Genomic DNA, 24334 nt, shown 5'->3' with positions numbered 1-24334 from the left:
GTCTTACAACTTACAAAAAGGAATACTTCTGCTGCCGCACCTTTCACAAACAGAACAGTGGTTAGAGCATTTGCTTTTCTGGGACTAGAGTTTGATTTCAGCTTAAGGCCAGCAATGTAAAATGAGCTCTAACAGGATTAATCCAGCTCCTTCTAGATGAATTTACATCCTTCTTTTCTAGAACACCAAATTAGGTGACAGTACTTGCATGATTCTTCTTTAGAAGTTGCTGGCAGAGGAGGAGAAAGCATCTGACAGTTCAGCAATAGATGTTTGCTGGGTCACTTACATGGCTTCTGTACAGCATGCAGGACTCGATAAAAATACTAAGCTAAGAGTTCGTTAATTACATAGTGACTTTATAAACATCACAAACTGATTAATATTCCTTTGATTCTCTGCAAGAATTTTAACTTATGCAGTTTCCCCAGAATAGAGCTTTGCAATCTTCACATTTATCAAACTAAATAATACTAATTTTTTTGGAAAAATCACAATGAAAATAGAAAATAATTTGGTTTTAGTTGGCTTCCAGGATCTCCAGTCTTCAAGCGCAGAATTTCAGCAATACACAGAAAGAGATTTCAGATTGAAAGCCAGCTCCACCAGGATCCCTGTGCTTCCTACATACACAGGACTCTCGACTTCAAAAAGCCACCTGGGACCTTCACCACCCCAGCTGCTTTGCTGTGAGCCGGACTCTTCCGGCAGCCCCGAGAATCCCAGTTTTGGGCAGGAATTTCCCTGTGGCCAGTCTCTGCACAGAAGGATTGCTTCCAGTCTCCTGGGTCCACCACTAAGTTCAAAAAGCTTGCCTGTCCAAGATGGGGGGGAAAGGCAGTTCCCAACCTCCCCCGTGCTCCCCATCACTGTGGGCTTTTTGGTTTTGTTTGGTTTTTTGTTTTTGGGTTTTTTTTGGACTGGATTCAAGTTTATCCCAAGAAATTTTACAGCTGCCTCTTGAACTGTTTCCCCAGCAATTCCAATTAGATTGTTTAGTCATAAAACATTAATAAGCAGCAAAATATACCCACACAACAAAGTCTAGAATGCTGTAGTGTTCCTATTAAGTTGTTCATGTGACAGACTTGTCAATGTGAACTAAAAAAAAAAAGGAAGAAATAATAATTAAAAATTCTAATTATTGTCACAGGTATATTGTTTTGATTTTTTTCTTTAAACAATTCCGTGATTTAAAAAATGCAGCAGGTTAAATGCTTGTTTCATGTCTTTCATTTTGTAACAGTAAAATGAGGCAGTAATAGGTTTTATTTTGTGGTCACCGTGATGCTGGAAAGACAACTGTGACAAATTACATGGAAGTTATTCTCAGGAGACACCTGACATTGTTCACATTTTTTTAAATGTCACTGAGCAAATTCAGAAAATGTTTTAAAAACTCAACAACCTGAAACCCACCCAGAAGATCCTATTCCTACCATAAGCTCTTACTCCTACTACTTCAGTATGAGAATCACATATATATTTCTGTAGATTACATCAGTAAGTTACATTGAATGTCTTTCAGATAAAGGTGAGGAATTCAACATTAATACTGTGCCGAAACAAAGCAAGAGGCAAAAATCAACCGCTAACACCCAAGTACAGACAGCATTTGTCTTTTATTATGACGACATGATTCTTGAAATTGCAACAAATATCACTTCATGATCATCATCCCTCAGAAAAGAGACATTCCAGTCCAGAATCTCTGTAATCTCATCCTTTGTCAACAGTATACATCTTACTGCTGCACAAAATTCAGTGCTTGGAGGTCAGAGTCAATGTAGAAGATACTCTGAAGATTTGTGGAAGCATATTGCTCAGTTGGTAAAACATTTCCTCGGAAATTGTCTGGGGAAAAAAAATAATAAAAAAAATACACCAGTAAGCTTTGGCTTTTTGCTGTAGTTTGGAAGAATTAAGTCTCTCAGCTTTGTTTCTTGACATTTAAGAGAACTGCTGTTTTTCAGAAGACCATGAAGACAATTTTCAAACTATGTGTTGTAATTCTATTTAATTCAAAGGGAAAAGATTGACCTAAAAATACTGTTTGTGTATTTATGTGACTTAACTATTTCCAGTAGATTCCTTGTTCCAGTAATTGATTATTTCTGCCCAGCATAAGCAGGACAGTGCTGTTTGTTATCTACAGGACTCCTGCTCTCTGAATTCCAGGATTAGATTCAACTTCAGTACTCAGTTTATTCTTGGCTTCGTCCTTGCTCAGCAGTTCACTACTTTGTCAGGAAATGCATGTTATTTCTTTCCTAATATAACTCTGATTTTTATATTTCTTCCAGTACCGCATTTTAGAACAAATAAAACTTAGTGCTGGCCACCTTTTGAAAACTTCCCATTTCTGAAGATCAACTAGAACTCCAAATTAAATCATTTCAGAATCTTAATTACAATTAACTTCAAATACCTGGAGTCATTAATGACTTTGTGGAAGTACGACTGAACTCAGTGCATTGCAATTTTCTAAGTTGTTAGACAATGTGACTAATATTATGTAATGCAAGGTTAGCCCATCTCTTCAGAGTACATAATAGCAAAAAAGTATCTTTTTCAAAGGTGTTGTATTTACTGTTTGTAAAGCTGAACTTCTCAGTTTAAAATTTTAGCATCCTGAGAAGATACTACAAGATATCAAAAAATATAAACCCCTTTTATTCCTGTTTTATAGGCAAGGAACCAAAACCACAGTGATTAATTTAAGCTCACACAAGAAGAGCAGGGCATAGCAAAGAAATAAAAAACTAGATCTGCTGACATTTAACTTCTTGTTCCAACAGTCTCCTAGGTTGGACATGAACTTGATTTAACCTACCTGTGGTACCAAGAATTGTACGGTCCGTGAAATTCCTCCATCCCATGAAGCCATTTCCATCATGAAACCTAAAAAAACAGCATTCATACTATATGCACTACCTATGCAACCCTCCCTATCAATTACACCGTTATCAAGCAGCGAGGGAGGTTTCACTTACAGTTAGGATTTTAACTGCCTTAACTAGGGATGCCATTAATTGCATTTAAATCGGACTTGGCCAATCTCCTGACTGAAATCTGCTTTAACTGGAAAATCTAATGAAGAGTTACAGAGAAAATCAATATACCCTTGAAGAGCAGAATAACCAGTCCTACTGTACAGCACAGTGCTAGCCAGCAGAAGTGAGAGGTTTCCCCAAATATGCATGTTATGAGTTCTTTCAATAGCTTGCTTTCATTGAGAATTAGCTCTTTCCTTTAGCTCTCGTGTGACCACATCCACGTTCAGGAGCACAAGCCTGTTGCCAAAAGTACACTGACAATCTGGCAGCAACAGAAACTACCTGGACCTACTTATATGGAAAAAGCTCGGCACTCATTTATTGCTCAAGTTACGATACGGTATTTTTATGCTAGCACTTTCTTACAAATGAACTACAAGGTCCACAGGAGCACACTCATGACAAATAAAGATAATCAGAAAAAAATTGTTTAATGAAGTGGCTACACAGATGATATTCCTCAAGTAGGTGCTGGAAAGAACATCAACACTACTAACATTTTAAATACTCTAAATGACTGGTTCAAGTATTTAAGTGCAGCACACAAGAATGCAGTTAAGTAATAACACCACTTGGAAAGACAGTAAACCAAGTTTAGTCATGAGGACTTTCCAGCAAAGAGATGAATTAGTGTATAAACTACTCTTGGAAAAACGCAGTGAGTCCTCATTGTTTGAGGCAATCAAAATGCAAACGATGCTGGAGATTATACTGTAGAGAACCACCAGCTCTTTCCCTCCTTCAGAGATTGCTCAAAGCAGCAGTAAGGGCTTTTTCTTCTACTGTCTATGTTTAAGTTGTAAAGATACTTTTGAGAAACATTTTTAGTCTCTGTTCGAAGTGTCTGAGACTATGTATTGGTATGACGATTAATAATATTAAAGAGAAAATATAAGTGTATGCTTTAACAAGCAATAAATTATTGAAAAACACCTTTTTTTTTTTTTTTTTTAAATACACAGCCTGAGCTAAGGCTGGATGCCACCAGATAGAACACACAAAAAAACAGCTGAAGCATTCACTAACATACCTTTGACACACTTGAACACAAGCTCCGCCCTCTTCAAGCACCATGGAATGGTCATTTCCTAAAATTAATAAATGAAAAGCCTCAATGCCTGATGAATCTAACCAACAACAGTAGCAGGGAAGTTATTAAAGATAATACATTTTTGCCATAGAGCCCCATTTTCCCAGCAGGTGTTCAAGCAGCATTACAGGCCATGAAGAGGGATTCAGTTTTCTAGAGTATTCTAAGCAGGTGGTATATACCTTATAGATAACCATAAAAGCAATGCCACTGCTTATTGGTAGGAAAGCCCAGTGTCAGAACAATCTATACATTTTTAAGCTGAGATGTTGAATAAAATACTGTTGACAAATCTTATTAATGTCATTGGAAATAGGGCTATTTAATTCCACCATGCAGCTTCAGAAAAAGGTATAATATCCAATGGGTAACTGTCATACTTGTGCTTCAGCTAGCCAAAGACAGGCTCCTGACCACATCTTAACAGCAGTAATTGACAATTCCTAGGTATTCTTATGATTCTGGTTAAGGTCTATTGGCATACCCGATGCCTTCAGTAAAAAGCTTCTCTCTAACACTGGAAGAAGCCCTTCTCCCCTAAAGATGCATTTATGCTAAGAGTGAAAACAAACAACATCCATTTTCATCTGATGGAGGAGTTTCAGCTATAAACAGACAACAAATCCTTACCTAAAGTTAAATACCAAGATGGGATATGAAAACTACAGTTGTTTAAGATATCTTAAGATACGGCTAGAAGCACTGGTCTAAATAATTTAAGTAACAGTTTAAATGCTTTAGTACATTAAACATTCTTTGGCTGTATGCTACGAAGTGAATTCTATCAAGATGAATATTCCTAGTCAGAGACAGAATGACTGTCACTTTTTTCTTCCTGAGAAGTGTTTAGTACCTGTTTGTTCTGATACACTCTTCAACATGAAAATGAGTACTTTCTAGTCTGAATACAGGAACACAGATGTGGAAAGAAATTTATCATTCTATGTACCTTTTCAAATTTAAGCTTTACATAATTTTCTATTCAGTAAAGCCAGCCTTTATTTTGCAATGCCAAATACTGTGCAATCTGTCATTATCAAAAAGGTTTAATTTCAGGATTAAAAGAATTTTTTTGAGAAGCCAGGTTATCCAAGAATGCCAAATGATAACACTGAAACAGTATACTGAACGTGGCTGCATTAAACAGCTATGGAAAGCCAAAGTTCCTCCTTAGGTGGGAGTATCTCCTGCCATCCTCAAAATACATATGTTAAAAACAGCATAAGCTAGAAATATCTTTTCTGAAAACTTTCCTTCATTATGTAAATCACTGCATCAATGGATGCAGCTTTTAGGATATACAACACATTAATCAGACAGAGCAATGCTGGATAACATTTTTATTTTAGTTCAGTTTTTTTTTCATTTCTAAGCTATCTTCCAGAACTACTTGGATCTTTGTTACTATTTATCTGCCTATGTGTGCTTTCTGTCACAAGTAACGCAGGCATTTATTGTTAGTTTTGATCACTGTTTTGGTTTAAGTTAAAAAATAAGTGTCTACAAAGAAAGGTCCTGTTACTCTGAAGGCAACTCAGGAGTACCTTGTGTAATCAATAAAGGGAACTAAGCCTTAAAAGGACTGATTGAAACAGCAGGATATGACACTATTCCTCAGACTATTTCAGAGGAAGAAAAATGTTAAATCTTGTGGGCACTCAGGGAAATAACAAGTTGAATCCAGAATGTCACTCCATACAAGCCACAAGAACTGAAAATGATGTAGTAGTGGTTTAATTCTAATCCATCTCTAAAAACATGAGTTCTCATGATTTTGCCATGTTATCAGGATTTTTCTCTGTATGCAAACTAAATAGCAGTTGTGGAAATGATAAAGGATCGCTTAAGTACCAATTCAAAATACAGTGCAGCGGACAGGGGGGAAAAAAAAAAAAAGCAAACACCCCATCTCCTATAGTGAGTTTTGGTTAATAGCATTCAAGCAAGTAAAACACCTGGGCCTTTTGGTTTCATTCGCTAGCAGAGACTATACCTCACTCCTTTTTAGGACGCAGTAATTTGTTGTCAAATTAAGATTTCTTCTCCTTATTTAAAAAAAAAAAGGGGGGGGGGGCAGCAGCTTCACAGATTAGAAAGATATGCTGCAAACCTTTTTATTCAAACAAATTTGTGACAGACTCACTACATGGGACTGCTGCTTTTATAAAGCTAAGGGTTTATGCCTTTACAGAACCATGTCATAATGACGTAATGAAAAACTAAAGTCCATAAATGTCTTGTGGTACAAAGATTTCAAACCAACTTTCAATGGTTAGTTTTAGGAAGTTAAGAATTAGCAAGATGTTTACTCAGAGTATATATATGCAAATCCTAAACACTGTATAATCAGCTATACATTTAAAGGCAGGAAACTCAGACGAGAAATATTTGAGGTTAATACATCCATCAATAATCTCTCTCTATACATAAATCATGTTCATAAACATTTGTTACACAGCTTATACTCCCTTCATTTCTACGTTTTTTCAAAACATTTTTATCATAACTTATGGTAAGAGAGACAGCTGCCCGAGGTCCCCAAGAGTCACATTTTTCTCAGTGTTGCTGTGTGGACAGCAGCAATGGCTCCTATGTTGAAAGTACCAAGGAAGCATGCCAGCTCTGGCATTTTCAGTGATGCCATGCTATTAGAGCCATTTCATTCCCCAGTTCATATATCAGTTTATATTAGATTCAGAACAGTGATCAGACAGTAATGCCTCCATTGTCCTGAATTTGAACTTGTCTGCTTTTGCCTTTCTCAGGTATCAAACCTAGTTTCTTTCCTTTGTTTAACTTAATGATTAGAACAGAGAAATGTGATTTTGTTGTTCTTGTCATAAGAAAAACTAAGGAAAACAGAATTCCTAACTTTTTTTCACAGAAATGATAATGAAACGTAATGGCTTCATTGAGACCAATATGCTTATTACTTCTGTGAGATTATAAACATCCATAAAAGAAGAAAACCTTTGGGAAAAGCAGACAACACTCATGATGAATGCCTGTCACAGGGAAGCATGCAAACATCTCTGCAGCTGTGCTCCTGGTTAACCACTTTACAAAAATGTTTTTACGTAGGTGGTAAATGCAGATTCAAAACTGGGGCTGCTGAAGGCACCAAGTTCAGGTTAACTTTCAGAAATCTGTTATTACTCACTTTTCCCTCAACAAGTTACATGTGTGTTTCAAGTGAGGTCAGCCAGATGCAAAGCACTGTAATAAGCAATGCTGTTAATGCAGTTCACACAATGCAGTTTTGGCTAAACATACACTTATCATATGGGTCACTTTCTGCTTTCTCTGCAAAGACTTAAAACTTAATACAAAACAAATTGTTTTACCAGAACCTTTTAAGAATCCAGCACTAGACAAGAAGATAATTCTTCAGTTTCACACATCCAAGCAACAACACACTCTCAAAGCACATTGAACACTTGGTCTTGTGCTTTATTTGTATTTTCAAATACAGATATGCAAATGAAAGCTAAAACTAACAAGGTTTGAAGAAAAAAAAAAAGAGGAGAAAAAAATATCATTAGATGCAACTTGATTGAGAAAAAAGGTCAATGAATTTAAGAAACACAGTAACTGGGTCCCATGAGTAACCCAGGCTGCTGTCCTGCAAGTTGATTACTTGCATTTGTGCCCCAAAAAAAGGTTTTGATACCAGAGATGAAAAATTTCAGAAATAATATCATCTGTTCCTAACAGTCTACTTCTATACATGGAAGTATATCCTTTAGAAGCTTCATTATTGGACATTTTTAACTTCTGCATTGCTTGCAATTTCCCAATAATAGACCCTGATTTTGCAAAAGGGGGCCATTTCTACACTGTGCTCCAATCAAATTCTGCCATAAAAAAAAGTCACTGTTACAGGTAATCCACTAGTGAGCCTTTATCTTGCTATGAGTCAGGCACTTTCAAAGAAAGATAGACAGTACTGAAACTTATAAGTGAAAAATCAAAGGGTTACTTAAAAAACCCACAACAGACTATAATTATCCATGCAAGGGTATCAGTAATGGCAGCATTATCTTATATTTCCCATTTCTCTAGGTTTGTAGACTTTTTGCCTCCTATGGAGGCAAGGCACATGGCTGTACTGCCTGTCCACCGCTTCTCTTCCTGCCTCCCCACCCCCTTTTCTTCTCTGCTAGTATCTTGTGAGCCAGATGTGACAGAGAAAAGAGGTTGTCAACAGTATTAAATTACTATGCACTCTGAAAAGTTACAGTTGAGTAAGAGACAAGCTCTATATTAGTGTCCCACTGAGGAAGAGAACACAAAAGTTCAGCACAGTAAGTAAGCATACTTATATCTACAAAGAGCCTCAGCAATATGCTGCTGCTTGCCCAGCTGATATTTGGGGGACTTAGTGAGAAAACAGGGACAGAAATTAGGGGTGCAAGGGACTAGGCAGTGAAAAAGGAAACAGTTCAGAGCAAAGGTGAAATTTGCTTGCTGCTGTATAGGGCTGAGGTGATAAAGAGTGATGTTTAGGGATACAGAACTCTAAACTAAGCTTTGCTAGTTCTGCTGCTCATAAAACTTAGTTTTAAGGTTTTCTAGCTAGCAACAATTAAAACTGGGGATTTGGTATCACTATTGCATCAGCGAAACTGAAGATACAGTTTCTAAGCAAGAGCTGTTGCCAGAAGACTTCCAGGCATGTAGTCCCATCTTTCATTAATGCTCGTACAACTGTGCAATGAGCTGGATCGAGGAAGTGAAGTGTCCAAAATGAGGGGTGGGAATAAAAACCAAAAGCAATTGAGCTGGCTGAAATGTTTTTAACTGGTTCAGTTCCTTAATTTGGGTCACCATATAGATAGGAGTGCCAGCACAATGATGTGGCAGGAGCTGGTGCAATGATGTAGCAGGAGCATGTGACTGGGATAAACTGTCCCATTTGGCTTAAACCAGCATGAAACGTACCCTTTGCAAAAATCACTTTTGTTGCACCCTAGGAGAGAAAAACAAACCAAATCTTTACATTTACTTACTTCTGACATATCATGCACCAACAGCAGAGGAATACTGATGGTAGTAATGTCGTGCGTGCAACAAACTTTGAGAATGTTTCTGAGTCCCATGATTGCAGGATCCCGAGCAGTCACATTACCAGATCTTACATTATCATCCACACAGAGGTGAAAAGCAACATGAATTTCAGAAAGATTTGAATGGCGTGTGATGTAGAATTCTCCTACAAAATAACATAAACCAAGAAGTCAAAGATATTATGGTAGTGATCTGTACTGAAATACCACTGTTAGGCAATGTAAGGATAGGGTCAGTTAAGACAAAAGGCAAATACAAATACACAACAGAGATCAGAAAACATTCATGAGAGAAAAAAAAAAAAGTTAGAAACCAACTGATCTAAAATCTCTTGGAATATCATTGTTTTACATTCATCCTACACTCACTTCCCTGCTTTGATGGGTTTCACTGGCATCACAGACACCTGGTGTAATAAGACGTAACAGTGCCAGTACAGGCGGATATGATCTATATATAGCACGAAACAGAAAAACAAACACAGAGGAGGTGTAATACTCAAAATATATAACGTAAGCACTGAATTGCAGACAGATGTGGGAGGCGGAAATACCAAAAAAGGATGGGTTAAAATAAAGGATGCAGAAAGTCTGTGGAAAAAGATAGTGGGTTACGTAACAACCAAGATACGTACTAGAAGACAAAGGTATCAATGATCATTAGAATTTAAAATAATTCATAGTAATGGGAAGATTAGTTACAGTTGTTTGCAAAAAGTTACCAAGGCATCTCGTTGGGGGTATTTTTAGACTTGTTATTCATTTATCAAAGGTTGAGAAAGAGTAAGGGGCAGTGAAATGCAAGTCTCTCCATCTTACCTCTCCGCTGGAGATCAAGTGTTTATACTACAGTCAACAGGTACGCAATACCCCTACTGTTACAGTCAACAGATAAACATCTTTCTTCAAGCCTATTCTCACTGGTCATTTAAGTTAAGATACTACCTTTGTACTGGGACAGCTGAAGAACAGGTATGTACTCCTTTCTGATGACTGCTAAGGAGGCAGTAATCCCCAGCAATGACCATCTAAGCAATACACAAGCCACTGCAGCAAGATTCACCTGGATTTATCTGTTAAGGACCCAATTTGATTTTATAATCCACTTATACCAACAAGATCTAAGACCATCATGAAAGCAATTTTAAGAAGCCCTTTTATTCAATCATGGGTTGTATGGATTTAACTCCTCCGCTCCGCAACTGTGTATTCATCTTCAAATTCCACAGAAGCTTTCCTTACTAGGAATCACAATATACACAGAAGATACTTCCTCTTTGAAAGGAATGGATTTGTACATTCTCGGAGTTAAAATATACATTCTAAAATGCTTTGCTGTATCTTAACAGTGACATATATATATATAAAATTATTTTCAAAAATAAAATTAGTTGCTAGTATTTAAGTTTCACCTTTTCCCAAGATGCTCAGAGGTCTTTTTTTCCACCCTCAAATTCTGAAAAGAAATTTTAGGCATAGAGAAGTTAAGTGATTTGCCCCAAGTCACATGATGCAGTGGCAAAGCTGGGAATAGAAACCAGATGTCCTAACACCCAGTTCTCTGCCTTAGCCACAAGAACATCCTTCTCCTCTGATTGAGGTCAACTCGGGTTTAGTTTATAATTTATGTTCTGACTTTAGAGCTAAAAATGTGCATCTATAAAACACAATTTGCTTTAAGAAGAGGGGGAAAATGCAACAGAACTCACCCGGCAAAATATTTGACTGGTTTCGTTCAATATTCTTTAATTTATCTTCATTTCCACTACTTTTGTTTTCTGTATATAAATACATAGCACAAATATTAAATATATCATCTATTAATTATGCTTTCTCATGAATATACTAAGATGATATCTTGGCTCGAATTTTTACCATAAAGTTACCATAAAGTCCCCAAAAAGCAGGAGGATGGACAGGAAATGTTTTTGCTGTCTTCAGTAGACACTGAACTGAATTCTATCTCAAATCATTAGCTTTCTTACTTAATCATCCTACGATACCTCGTCATTTGGAGAAAACACAATATTCTCAGACATAATACTAAACTTTCCAAATTGTGCCCACAACTACACAGTACCTTGCTATTGCTTTTTAAATAACGTAACTATTTAAAATAAAGTTGTTCCTAGTATTACAAGAAAAATTTTAAAGATATTTACATAAATCAGCGGTACAAAACCAGCTTTCAGTATTTTCTTCAAGACTACAGCAATATGCAGGTTCCCAAGAAAACTTGTTTCTCTATGTACTTTTACGAATCTATTCATGTTACTGACGTATTTAAATCACATAAGTAGTTCTCCGCAAGAAAAACAAAGTTTCATCATGTACAAGTACTGCCTTAACACCATGTGGTCAGAAAATTTCACAGCCATTTGTAAACATAACTGCAAAGTAAACCACTCACAAGGATTTGGTCAGCACTAAAAAGTATACACATTTAGTCAATTTATTATTCAGTTTTTAGCATTCACTTTTAAGAAAGGTAAAAAGTCATAGCTCTTCTTCTGCAAACTTTAAATAGAAGTTAAAAGGAAAATCAGATAAAGCCTGTGTTGCTACAGGCAGTTTAAACTGCAGAGGAAAAAGCACAATGGCCCTATACACTTCTCACACTGCTGAAGTGTGATCAGAACCTAAGGACCTAGGGTTTTTTTGGTAAGGTCTGTCTGTTACAGCAGCAAAGACATCGTGAGAACATGCTGCCTGTGAAGAGAGAATTTCATGCAGACTTCTCAGAGTTCATCAATAAACTGAAACATTCCATTTTATAGATCAGGTAACTGAAGAAGAGCGAAATCAACTTGCCCGTAACCATAAACATTCAGCTGACCACTATTCTATTTCAAGGAAAGTAATTTTGGTTGTCACTGACCATGAAGTCTTTTCGACTTACTGCTACGCTGTGCTCTGGCCTTAAGTACAACCTTCTGGACAATTTCAAGCTGTTCTTGAATTCCAGGAAAATGGAAATCTGTGCATTCTTGGCAAACAGTTGCAAAATCTAGGGAAAAAAACAAGATTAAAATCCATGTCATAAGGCTGTGCCTAGTAACATTACATAATTCTGCTCTACTCTTCAAGCAAGGCCAGTTACAAAGGCAACCCCCCACAAAACCAGAGAAAACCTTGCAGTACTCCTCTTTAAATTCTAAAAAATTTATGGCAGAGACAAAACATTTTTTGAAAGAAATTAATTGCCTGGGGAAAAAAAACAACCCCAAACCCTTGAGTGTTGTTGCTCTTCAAACAAAACCACCCAGACCAAAAAAACCCCAGAATAACAGCAATAGTGTAATTGTAACTGTGCTTTAAAAATGATATCTTATTACTAACAGTCCTTCAGCTTGTGATACTTTATTAAAACATACATAATAGATACTTCCAACAGCAACAACAGTGTTCCAGTTTGTTTTGAAAAATGAGAGCTAATGACATTCATAAACAGTGTATCTGGAAAGCTGGAATTACAGTTCTTTCCTTTTAGTTCTCAAAACACAGATTGGAAAGCTAAGGAAAAGTGTCATCAGCTGAAAAGAGCTGCAAGTTCCTTTTCCTGATAAGGAAGTATTACGTCAGGCTTGGAAATGTTATACTGATAATTAGGATCATAAAATACTGCCTCTGTGACTGGTATTCTAAGCTCCTTATCCTAATGTCCAGCCATCTCTCCAAGTAAGTCAATGGGAGCCAAAACAAGCTATTAGCAAGGAGCTGGACTATACTAAGCGATTACTACTTACTTCCTGTTTTGAGGTACCTGCTCTAATCCTCCTTAAAGTTCTTAATGTACTCTGATTGCCTATCTGGAGAGCACCGTATACTCCTGTGAACAGGCTGCAACAGGAACAGGCAGGGTAGAGAGAAAAATCTTTATGTATTTTATCATTTTACATAAACTCTCCATCATAAAATCTATTTTCAAAAGGCTTTATTAAATTCCAGTGTCCAACACCAAGGGAGGAAGAAGCTCATATTCCAAAAGATTGTGTCTTCTGTGTGCATCAAGATAAAATAAGGTCACAAGACATTTTATTTGAAACAAACGAATGAAAAATCTCTTCTATTTAAATTAAAATTAACTTTTAGTTTATCGTTTGTCTAAGTGTGCTACACCTACTCAAAATCTGAGTCACAGTAGCCCTACAAAGTCCTAATATTAGAGACTTGAGGTAGACAATGCATAAATATAAGGTATATAAAGAAACTATTCATCTAGCTTAGAAAAAATAGTCTGAATGGAATTAGCATGTTGAAAGTTCACACATAAGTTCAAGGCTTTCTGTTCAAGGCTGTTTCCTACAAGTGCATCCAAATCTGATTTCAAAGGTATATTTTGTTAGTTGCTGTTTACACATTGTAAGAAACACAGAAAAAACTGCAGTCATGGTTTTCAGTCTTGCAAATACCTCACATGTATCCTGAATTTTGGAGACAAATGGAACCATTTTTGCATAACAGATTTACCAAAAGATGCAACATCAAAGTGTTTGCCAGACAACAGAACTAACAAAATACACTAAAAATTGTTTCTGCACTTCTGTAACGCAGAAATTTAGACTGCACAACCCACGATCTCTCTATTTAAACAATAGCATCAATGTATCATTTAAAGGTCTTCTATACAGCAATTTTATGAGTCTTTGAACCCCTAGTGTATTTATTCCTTAAAGAGCCTTTTAGGAAGGAGAATTGGTTCCAGCTAACGCTCTTGCAACAAACAGCTTTAACAGTTTAAGAGCAAAAGTCTCCTCTCAAAGGTGTTTATTACTGCCCTTCTGCCAGAAGCTACCACTGTCACCAAAGAGTGGATTTAAAGAAGCGTGCTCAAACCCCAGTTGCCACCTACAGTGGTTTGGGGTCTCAGTACAACCAGACGTTCACAGATGGTTTAAAGTAATATATCCGACTAGGTCAGAGGAGCTAAGGAATGAGACACATTAACTTGCGCAAGATTTTTAAAAAGAATAGTGGTGCAGACAGCTGTGGAATGTGCCCATAGTTAAGTTCGCCAAAGTCCCTTTGGAACTCAAAGAAATCAAAATTTATTGAGGATTATGTTCTACAGATAGTGATACAGTCCCTTATTTTCCCCTCTGCTGTGGCTGCGAGATCTAATTGGTGACTAGAAGATGCAATTTTGTGTTTAACAGTATTATTTAAGTGTCCATCTTCTCTTATCACCTAAGATTTAGCATAAAAACAAATCTTCTCTATTTGTTATTAATTTAAATATTTAAGCAGTAAAAAAAAAGGTAACTGAAAATGAGTACAAGTATGAAATAATACTGTCAGAATTAAGTAACTTGGAAACCATAAACAGCACAAATGCAACTGCAATTTTTACTGGTACACTTCCCTTTCCTTCTTGGTACAAGCCTGATTCCACACTGTTTTCAGAGAACATCAACCACCAAAGTTTTTTGTTTGTTTGTTTGTTTTTACAGCACACTAGAACAATGACAATAGTGGCTTCAGACAAAAAAACATTTCAAGTGCAAATGTTTTGGTCAATAGCCAAGAGTCAATAATGTGGTTCAGAGAAAGCCTCAGTGACCAAAACTGGAAAAGGAACAAACACACATTTCACTGGTTAACCTTGATACAAAACACCTTCATCATAGCATCCAGTTACTCGAAAGACAGGTACTTAAAATGGCTACTAATCAAGCTTTCCAGGAGTAGTCAAGTAATATTCCCATTGTTCATTTTTAATGGAATTCATAGTGCTGCAGATATCTAAAGCACATGGTATTTTTATACATTTACTTATCAATTTAAAATCCTAGCATATTTCATTTCCATCTTTGCAAATAGGTTTCAGTATGCTAATCTGACATCAGAAAGTTAGAAGACCCTGTAATAAGTCAGTATAAGGCAGGTAAATCAACACTGAAGTGCTCACTCTAACAAGTTCCTTACTCAAACACAAAACCTAGGAAAGAGATGAGACGGATAACAGCATATCAGAGCACAAGTCCGTCCCCCATCCTTATCCATATCTCTCTTGCATTTGTTACCCTTTTGCAATACCATGTCCAAACCATTAGGGTCTCCAGTAAATTTTAATTTTACAGAGAATAGTTTTTGTGACAGAAGACAACAAGCTTAAGTGAGACTTGTTTTCACTGACACGATATACCTCATTAGAGGACTCACCTCTCTTGATGCCGCTATATGAACTGATACGGTTATCTACCAATAAAACCAGGCCACAGAGAGAAGTTGAATAGAGAGACATTGCAGTTTGAAGCCTGCGAAGTTTTACTCCACTTCGATGATTGCGCTTATGTTTACAGAAATCCAGCATATCAGCTCTCAGTAATCTCAAGTTATGCATGGTCTTCAACTGAGCTCCTGTACAGAATATAAGTGATTTTAATACATACAGTAGAAGAGCAAACTCAGCATTGTTGTTAAAACACAAGGTGTCAAAGTGCTCCTCTAAGTTTCGTGAAAAAGATCTAAGGGAAATACAATCAATAATCCTCAAAAGAAAGTTCTTAACCATATATTCAGTTTTACATACATATCAGCAATTTACAAAGTAAGAAGAAAAATGCAACACTTTCATACTGTCATGAGGCAAGGCTTATCTATACCTGAAGTGAGCCTTGCTCCCTACTCTAAGGCTATGGATGAAATACTAATGCAGTCAAAACAGACAGCGTAAGAAGTCTCCATTGCATAAACAAAAGTAAAAATTTTAAGTATCTATTTTTCCTGTTAATTGATCATGAGAATTGAATTTAATACCCACATTTTCTTAACAAACATAAGAACAGTTAAAATATAATTTTTAACCTCTATGTGTTTTGATGTTAGTGTCCTTTTCTACACTAGTCACCTTGCTAGAGTGGATAAAAACTTGCTTCTACAATGTCTTACATTAAGTATACCTCGGGTAGCTAGATACTGTTTGATACAGTTTATACCGTACTGTACTTCTCTTACATATGTAAAGAACAAATACAAAACAATTACAAACTGTATATATTGTATACATTGACAGTTAAATACTGTAAATAATACATGACTTAGATACGTTATTTATTAGCATCTGTTATTATGTTTGGGTTTGGTGTCAGTTTACTTTACTTACCCAAGTGAATAGTAAAACTTTCTTCCAACAGCCTTTGCTCTTCATAAATTCTTCCATTTCCTTCTACAGATTCTCTCAGTTGGCTAGGCTGAACCTTAATTTCATCACTAAAATAACGAGACATGTACTGAAAAGTTTATCCTAATTTTTGTTCAAGACCAACAATATTTTGTTAAAGCTATCCAAAGTTTTCTCAGCTAGTCTGTGGAAACGAAGAGACTAAACCTATTTGAATGAACTCCACTCATCTGAGGTTTTACTTTTCTGGCATACAATACTCCAGGTGCATGCTAGCAGGAAGAGCAGACTCCACTGTTAGATTTACATTACCTAGCTCATTTGTAAAGCATTTTGAGATTGAGAAATAACACAGTTATAACATAATAAGAACATCAGAATAAAAGGAAAAAAAAAATTCTTCTCAGCCTATTTATAATAGCCAAAACCTTATTTATGAAGTTACTAGATAAAACATTTCTTTCTTCCCCCCACAAAATGGGAGGTTAGAAAAAGCCAAATAAAACGCTCCACAGTGTTCAAACTAGCAGGAAATATTTCAGATAGCAGTTTTAATTTTTTTCCTAACTTCAACTGTCTAGTAGTAAGTGATATAAGTACTTTCTGTTTCATGAAAAACATGAACATCTCTCCAATTTGCTTCTGCATTAATGAAAAGTTTGTTTTCAAAATGCCTAATCTTCAAAGTTGTTTTATAAACTTGCAAACAATTTCACTAATTGCAAACATCTAGTGATGAGGTAAAACTGAGATATACCATTAATAAATATATATACACACATATAAGCAACCAGATGCATAAAGATATGTGTGTGTGTATATATATATATCGCTCTTTTATGTCTGTATATGTGTGTAACACACATTTTTTTTTCTCTGTCTTTAAGCTTCTAGTTGCCCTACTATAGACTTCCTATGCATTATTGTCAAATGCATTAGGGACCTATAGTTTTCAGAATTTAACACAGAGAGATGACACTTTCTGCTAGTGTATGTGAGCATAATGATTAAAATACTATCACTTCACATCTGTTATAAGCATCCAAGATTATGAAGCCAAAACGTCCTCATTCTCTCTGAGGTCCTTGCCTCTGGACCTCCAGCAGTCCTTTTCTTCCAGCTTTCAGCTCTAAGCAACTTCACTTTGGTCTTATTTTACAGCAGTAGAAGGCCAGAACACGGGAAGAGGTTCAAGTGATAAGTACGAATAGCCTTTGTACTTTCACTCTATGAAGCCTCATGGAAATAATCAACAAAGCTAACATGAAAATTCTGTGGAAAAATATTTTAGGATTGGGCTTAGAGCTTGAGCTCTACTATTGTCACTACTGCAGTGATGTTTTACCTGGTCACTATGTTAGAAAGAGGCCAGCTTGCTTGTGAGCTATGCAGTCCTAGGACTTTCTGGGACTAACCTGAGAACTGCAAAAGACTTCCAAAACACAAATTCACAGACAACAAAATCCTGAGGAAAGTAGTGAGAAATCTAAATACAGCATCATCTTCCAATATACTTCCCCTCCTATCTCTCTTCCCTCATGCTCCATACACTCAGCTTCCTTATCCCAACAGGAAACACCCAAGAGAAAGTGATGAAGTATTTCACACACTATAACCCATGCCTCTCTCATCTTATCACTGGCATCCACTCTGTTCAAAGGTGTTGTGTTTCCCATAAATTGCTTACTGCAGCTGCCTAAATCTACTCATACAGGCTCTTCTACTAATGGGAGGCATGGGAAAGCATCAGGTTTTACTCCTCCTATTTTCCTGTTAGTAGCAAAGGTGGTGGTTACTAATGATAAAGAATAAGGATCTCCCCAAGTTACGAATTCTGATTTCCCTGCTACTTCCTCAGTCAGAAAGCTTTTCATCCAACCCTCACAAGTGTTCACACTAAGAAATTCCACTTTTTTTAGCTGTCCCGTGATGTATACATAAAGCAAAAAAAAAAAAAAAAAAAGGAGGCTTATTAATTCAAAACATGTGATACTGTTAACATTTATTAAGCTACAATTATTCTGCAGAACATCCTTAAGAGGTAACAGAAAGCTTTGTGAAATAGTGTTAAAAGACAGATGTTGTAAATTAAGGCAAAACAGGAGGAAACCCCATTCAGCTAAAGTTGTAGTTTAGTGCATTACAACACTTTCTGGTACAGAAAGGTTATAACATTGCACAATGAAGACACTCCTAAAATGCAAATATTTAATTATGATGGTTTATTTGTCTTTCATTTGCTTTGATTACCCTATTTAAATGGCTAATCTGAAATAAAGATTATATAAAGCAAGTCCTTTGAACTATTACAGATAGAAGTAAGCATCACAGAAGAATTAAATACCTGATTGAGCTGTTGTTGGGATTCTTTAGGTCCTGATGAAGCTTTATCACCCATTCCTGATATTCCTGCTTCTGAATAGCAGTAGACTGTTTTAATTCATTGGTCCATTTGTTCTCCAAATCCTAATGACAGCGATAATTTGAGTGTTTTGGATTTTCTTTTTAAGACAATTATTTGCATAACATATTCTAGTTCACTGAACTTAGTTTACCTGCTGAGATTCAAAATGCTGAGCTGCTAATGAATTTACATCCTGGTCCGTTAGCGATCTCCCTAGCTCCTGCATCACCTTATCCATTTCAGCTCCTTGTCTGAAAGGGAAGCAAACGTAGATTTACAACAAGCAACACTTTCAAAAAACTGGCAGAACACCCATTGTTGTCGATACAGTTACTGATACAGTGACCAGTTGCACCAGTCAGCTGGTCAATATTCATCACAGGCAGAGATACAACTGAACACACAGCTGAAAGATACACCATGCAGTACTTTGTCCACCTGCTCATTTTGGAATTGGAATTCATACATTTAAAGTCTGCCCTCACAGATACTCAAACGAAGGTACAACAGTATAACCAGATACACTAATACAGCACTTCACTATGCTTATCATTAGAAGAGTTTTTGAAATGGACCTACTCGGTCCCTTGCCTTCCTCCCACGCCAACCACAGCTGATGCAGACAGGTAAACACCAGGAAGTAGCCTAAACACACCTATTTTTAGTAGTCAGATGAGCTTCCAGCTCATTCAACAAGGACACCTGGAGTTAAAGGGCTGCCCTGCTATCATCATTTCATCCAATAACTCATCCCTCTTTAGTCAGCCCTTTCTTCAGCGAGGCATCAATTTACCCTAGCACAGATTTAGCAGTGAATATCTGCAAAACAAATCTGAGTTGAGGATCAGGGATTCCAAGTCAGCTCCTATGTAAACAGAACAACACCTACGCTCATCTGGGACAGTCTCAGCTGCTACCAACATATGGAGTTTCTTGATTATGACAAATAGATATGATAAATTCCACCAGAGTAAATAAACAGCTATACCACACTAGATCTCTATAACATTACTGCTCTTAAGATTAAGCACTCTTTCTTCTAGATGAGTACTTGAGAAGAGTCAATAAGCAGCAAAAAGTTTTGCTAACACATTATTGGCAACATTTATCCCCAAATTAGAGATATATAAGATTCAGTCTAGAAGAAACTATATAAACAGGTATGCATTGTATAATGTGAGCTTAAACACAACTCAAGGAATATTGCCACTTAGAATGCTAAAACAGACCTACTTAGAATACTCTGGCATCTCACAAGCTTCCCTAGTATTTAGAACCTATACTATACCCGTATTTGTGTGCATTCATTGTCCTTAACCTATTTAGTCTTGAAAGGGAACAGAAAACTCCACATCGTATGTGTTCCCTCTTGTGGGCAAAGCAGCCACCTGCAGCTATTCAAGCTTAGTCAGAAACTCGGGATCCCACGTAGACTTTCCTAAACTTCAAATTCAACAGTTTCTGATTTAAAGTTGGTTCAAAACTTTTGCCCGCCTTTTCACCCCATGGAACTTCCATTTTTTTCATTTAAAGTACATCATAACAAAGGCAAAACACAGTACGTACATATACTCTACTTTCTAGACATCCTAAGCACTTTAGGTTGCTATACCACTTACAGCATGGATAAAACAGTGGAAGTCAAACCTTATATTACTTTGATGGCCTTAGCTTTTATTATTTTCAGTGACTGAGGAGATTATAAGATAGCTGACCCTAACAATATAAGCTAAGTATTATGTGACTTTAAAGAGGGAAACACAAAACTAAAATAGGCCTTACATAGACAAATACAAGTTGACACGTGTTGTCCTGCAAGTTGTATACACCCAGTGGCATGCACCCCTATTAAATAAGATAGGGGAAAAAAAAAAAAAAAAAAAGGAATACCTTTCCCGTAGTTTTTTCAGTTCCACATCTCTTTCACTTATTAATTCTGAGATACTAACAAAATAATTGTGTTCCAGGTTTAACAGCATTTCAGAAGCTGGAGAATGTATCAGATCATGATAAACGTCTGCAAAATCTTCATCCCAGCTGGTTTCTTCAGGTTTTGCATATTCTAACGTTGTCTAAAAATTATAAGATATTTTAAAGCATTTGGTACCTTTTAGGACATATAAGGATCACTCATAACGGTGGGGCAAACCAACTGGGCATACACACTGTTGCACAACCTTCAACATACATGAATTCCTCATGCAGCTCCTCGTTTGAGCTTTTGGTATTCTGCTTTAACATCTTCTCCCTTCCCATATTCTTTCTCTTTCAAAGCGACTAACAGCAGAAACATTAAGGTTTTGACTACAGTGAGGAATTACCGATTTTCAGCAATCACCAACTTGGAAAGAACAATAATATCTACAACAGTATTTGCAACTGATGAATTTTAAATAGGGCCCAAAACACCAGCTGTGCAAACAAAAACTTTTTGCTAGAAGGGATGACTAATCTCTGATGTCACTAGAATTTATTCAACAACGCTGATTTAAGAAAAGCCATTTTTATTGAAAAAAGAATGGCCCAACACTCCTTAAATTTGCAATCATTTCTAACAGATTCAGCGGATGAACTGAGACCGTACCATTGAAGTGTAGGTTAGAAGTGTCAAGAAATAATCTAATCCTAACCCTTGCACTCAGGCTAACCCATTCACAGAAACTGGTAGCATAGAAGACTGTAAACTTCTTCAGTGTTTTATCACATTCCCATGCTCACCCAATACAGATTTTTCCTTCTTAGAGGTAAAGCTAAATTCATTTTGTTGACATTCATTAAGGCAGATGATTTGTTTCCAATTCTCTTTATAACAGACATGCTTTGGGATTTTTCACAACATTCTTCTATATTCCACGATAAGCAAATTCAATTCCTATAAACTTTTCCTCAAATGCTGCAGTTTCTGTCATTCTTTTTTTGCCTTTGCTAGGACTCCTCCAGTTCTTTTGCATTCCTCTGTTTTGAAGATCACATGAAAAACTGGACACATTACTCCAGCTAAAGCCTCATCATCACTAAATAATGTAAAACAGTCACGAGCTGAAAAGTCTCTCCCAACTATATGCTTTCTCTGTGGAGTCTTCATTGCTATTATTGAGATTTAGGATAGGAGTACCACTTTACTATCTCTTGCTTTGATTCTAACTCACTGTAACCCTTATAACTATTTTTTTTTTTAATATCACTAGCTATCTACCTCTCAATTTTGTATCTTCTGACTACTAAATTCAGGAAGAACCTGACTGAGAACTTGTAGGATGAAGACTTAACAACCACTTTCAGATAAAAAGAAAAAATTGTAATTGATCAGTAAAAGTGAATTTCAGTGTAATTTTGCATCTTCACAGATGTGATTCTGTCTGTACATGTGCACACACTCTCACAAAGCAAGTCCTGAATATTAACTTTTCAGCCTTAATCTTACCTCTTTGTAAGCTTTAGCCCAAGTATCTGCCAGCTGGTTTATGTCTACTTTTCCTGATTTCACTGCTTCCAGAGCCATTTCAGCTTCTCTATCATAATCTTTTATAGTTTCCTCTTCTATGAACTTATTAAGAGATTGCTTCAGGTCTATTAATTATAAAAAGAAGAGAATGGGCCATCAACAGAAAATGTCAGTGGAAGTATCAGTAATCATCTAGGAAACATACAAATAAAGTTCTTGCTGTTTTAAAACCAAATTTTTTAAGACTGTTGTAGTAAATACCCTTCTTTTGGGTTCTTAAAGCAGGTTGTAAGATACTTGTGAACATGGATATATGACACTAATTTAAGAAATCAATCCTTACCATTTTCTATAAAGCATGGCAGATTGTGCAGAAGCATTAGACGTCCATGCAAATGACTAATATTCTCTTGCACAGGGAATTTGAGAGGCACTGTAAGCACTAAATGTTGATTTCCAGCATTGAATTTGTAAACATAGTCTCGCTCCCTAGTACAGGTCTTTCCTTTATTAGGCTTCATCTTCTTGAGTTGATTTCCTGCATTAGAAATGAAAATAACATGAGTTATATTCTTGTAAAATCCTAAGTAAATTAAAAACATGGCTTGTTAATAATTAACAGCTTCTGGCAAGAAAACTTAACCCCCCAAATTTTTCCATAGATACTCATCTCAATTTTTACTTCCAAACACACAGGTTGGAACTGAAGCATAAATAACAGTTTCCAAACCACTGAATGCTTCTAAACTGTAATGGAGTGTATCGTTATATGAATCTGGTTAATTACTCTTACAAATTACAGTATAGGCCTTCTGACTTAAAGGCAGAACCAGGACAGAAGGAATCCTCATAAATAGCAAACTTTAACTGAGACACTGGAACTGCTGCCATGCATGCCTCAAAATCTGAGATCCTTCACAGTGCATTAGGATTTTACTTCCTCCTTTCTGCAGGTGGTAGACTTGGGGGAGGAGGGGAGCGGAAGTCTGTAATAATTTTTAGAAAAAACTTATTTTGTCATTTTGTAACCTGCTTTAGGATAGACTGTCATTATTTTTAAATAAGACCATAAAAAATAAGCCCAAAGGAAAGCAAGAGAACTGTCTACAGGATGAAAATACGGGATGGGAGTGTATACCTGTCAGTAATTTTTGCCTCCGTGAGGGCTCCCCCAGTCATTTACACTCCTCTTTTTTGAGCACTACCTGCAAAGCTGGACACATTACTCCAGCTGAAATCTCCCCAGTGAAACCTCCCCAGTGCTAAAAACTGCAGTCCAAGGAGAAAAAAAAGCAGAAAACGAAAGGAAAAGAAGTATATTTTCCTCAGCAAGATTCATGGGACCAGTTTATAGTTTTGGGGGGTGGTTCGTTTGTTTGTTTTTGTGAACAAACCTACATCTTGGAAACAGATTAAACAAATCGGTTACAAATCGCTTCACGATAACAACAACAACAACAACAAAAACCTCAGGGCACCCAAAGCTGAACCGAGGCCGCCTGATGGCCCATCACGGAGCGGGATTTAAACAGCACCAGGCAGAAAGGCGAACGCGACGAACGCCTTTCTGCTACCCCGCGACAAACCGAGGTTTAGCGGGGAGGAAAAGGGCGGGACCAGGGGACGGCAGCCCGGCGGCCCAAACCCCCCTCCCGAAACCGGCGCTTGTTCCCTCAGCTCCACCACAGGCTCCGGGGCGCCAGACCGGCGGCCCACGCCAAGAGAGATGACGGCAGCTCCCGTTACTGAAAAAGCAGAAGCAAAGCTGGCGGTGGGCGGGAAAGGCCTGCAGGATCCCATCCACCTTCACACCCCCCCCCACCCCCCGGAAAGGCTCCAAAACCCCGGGGCAAACGCAGCCCCTCAGCTCGGACGGGGCAGCGCCCGCAGGGACCGGAGCCGCTTCCCCCGCCGCGAAGGGCAGGAGCGGAGCGAGCGGCGTCCTCGTCGTCGTCCTCCTCCTCCTCCTCCTCCTCTTCCCTCTTCGCTCACCTGGGTCCCGGGCGGGCAGGTGAGGGGGCGCGGCGGCTGAGGGAGGCAGCGACGCCGGGCGGTTCCCGCCTCCCCGTTAGAACCTTCGCGTCCGGAGCCGCAGATTCGACACCCGCCCGCCTTGTGGCGAATGTGCCGGGTCGGGTCGGGGGCGGCGG

At 37.4% G+C, this 24334-nt stretch overlaps 1 protein-coding gene across 2 annotated transcripts; it reads right to left on the bottom strand.

The window, feature by feature from the left end:
- Positions 1-1603: 1603 nt before the first annotated feature.
- Positions 1604-24315, bottom strand: FERRY3 (FERRY endosomal RAB5 effector complex subunit 3). 2 transcript variants are annotated; one of them, XM_069806776.1, is made up of 14 exons: positions 24177-24315; positions 22528-22722; positions 22164-22309; positions 20630-20811; positions 18891-18990; positions 18680-18801; positions 16318-16424; positions 15375-15572; positions 12091-12219; positions 10922-10990; positions 9156-9358; positions 4087-4144; positions 2834-2901; positions 1604-1854 (listed from the first exon to the last, which is right to left on the bottom strand). In XM_069806776.1, the coding sequence occupies exons 2-14, from the start codon at positions 22703-22705 to the stop codon at positions 1762-1764; spliced, it is 1653 nt and encodes a 550-aa protein (XP_069662877.1). In that variant the 5' UTR covers positions 22706-22722; positions 24177-24315; the 3' UTR covers positions 1604-1761. The 2 variants fall into 2 exon arrangements, with proteins under 2 accessions (XP_069662877.1, XP_069662879.1); XM_069806778.1 differs by having other exon boundaries at positions 12112-12219.
- Between the last annotated feature and the right edge of the window lie 19 nt (positions 24316-24334).

This window comes from Haliaeetus albicilla, chromosome 19, assembly GCF_947461875.1.
Source record: "Haliaeetus albicilla chromosome 19, bHalAlb1.1, whole genome shotgun sequence".
Classification (NCBI taxonomy): Eukaryota; Metazoa; Chordata; class Aves; order Accipitriformes; family Accipitridae; genus Haliaeetus; species Haliaeetus albicilla.
This window is presented reverse-complemented; position numbering and strand designations above follow the sequence as displayed.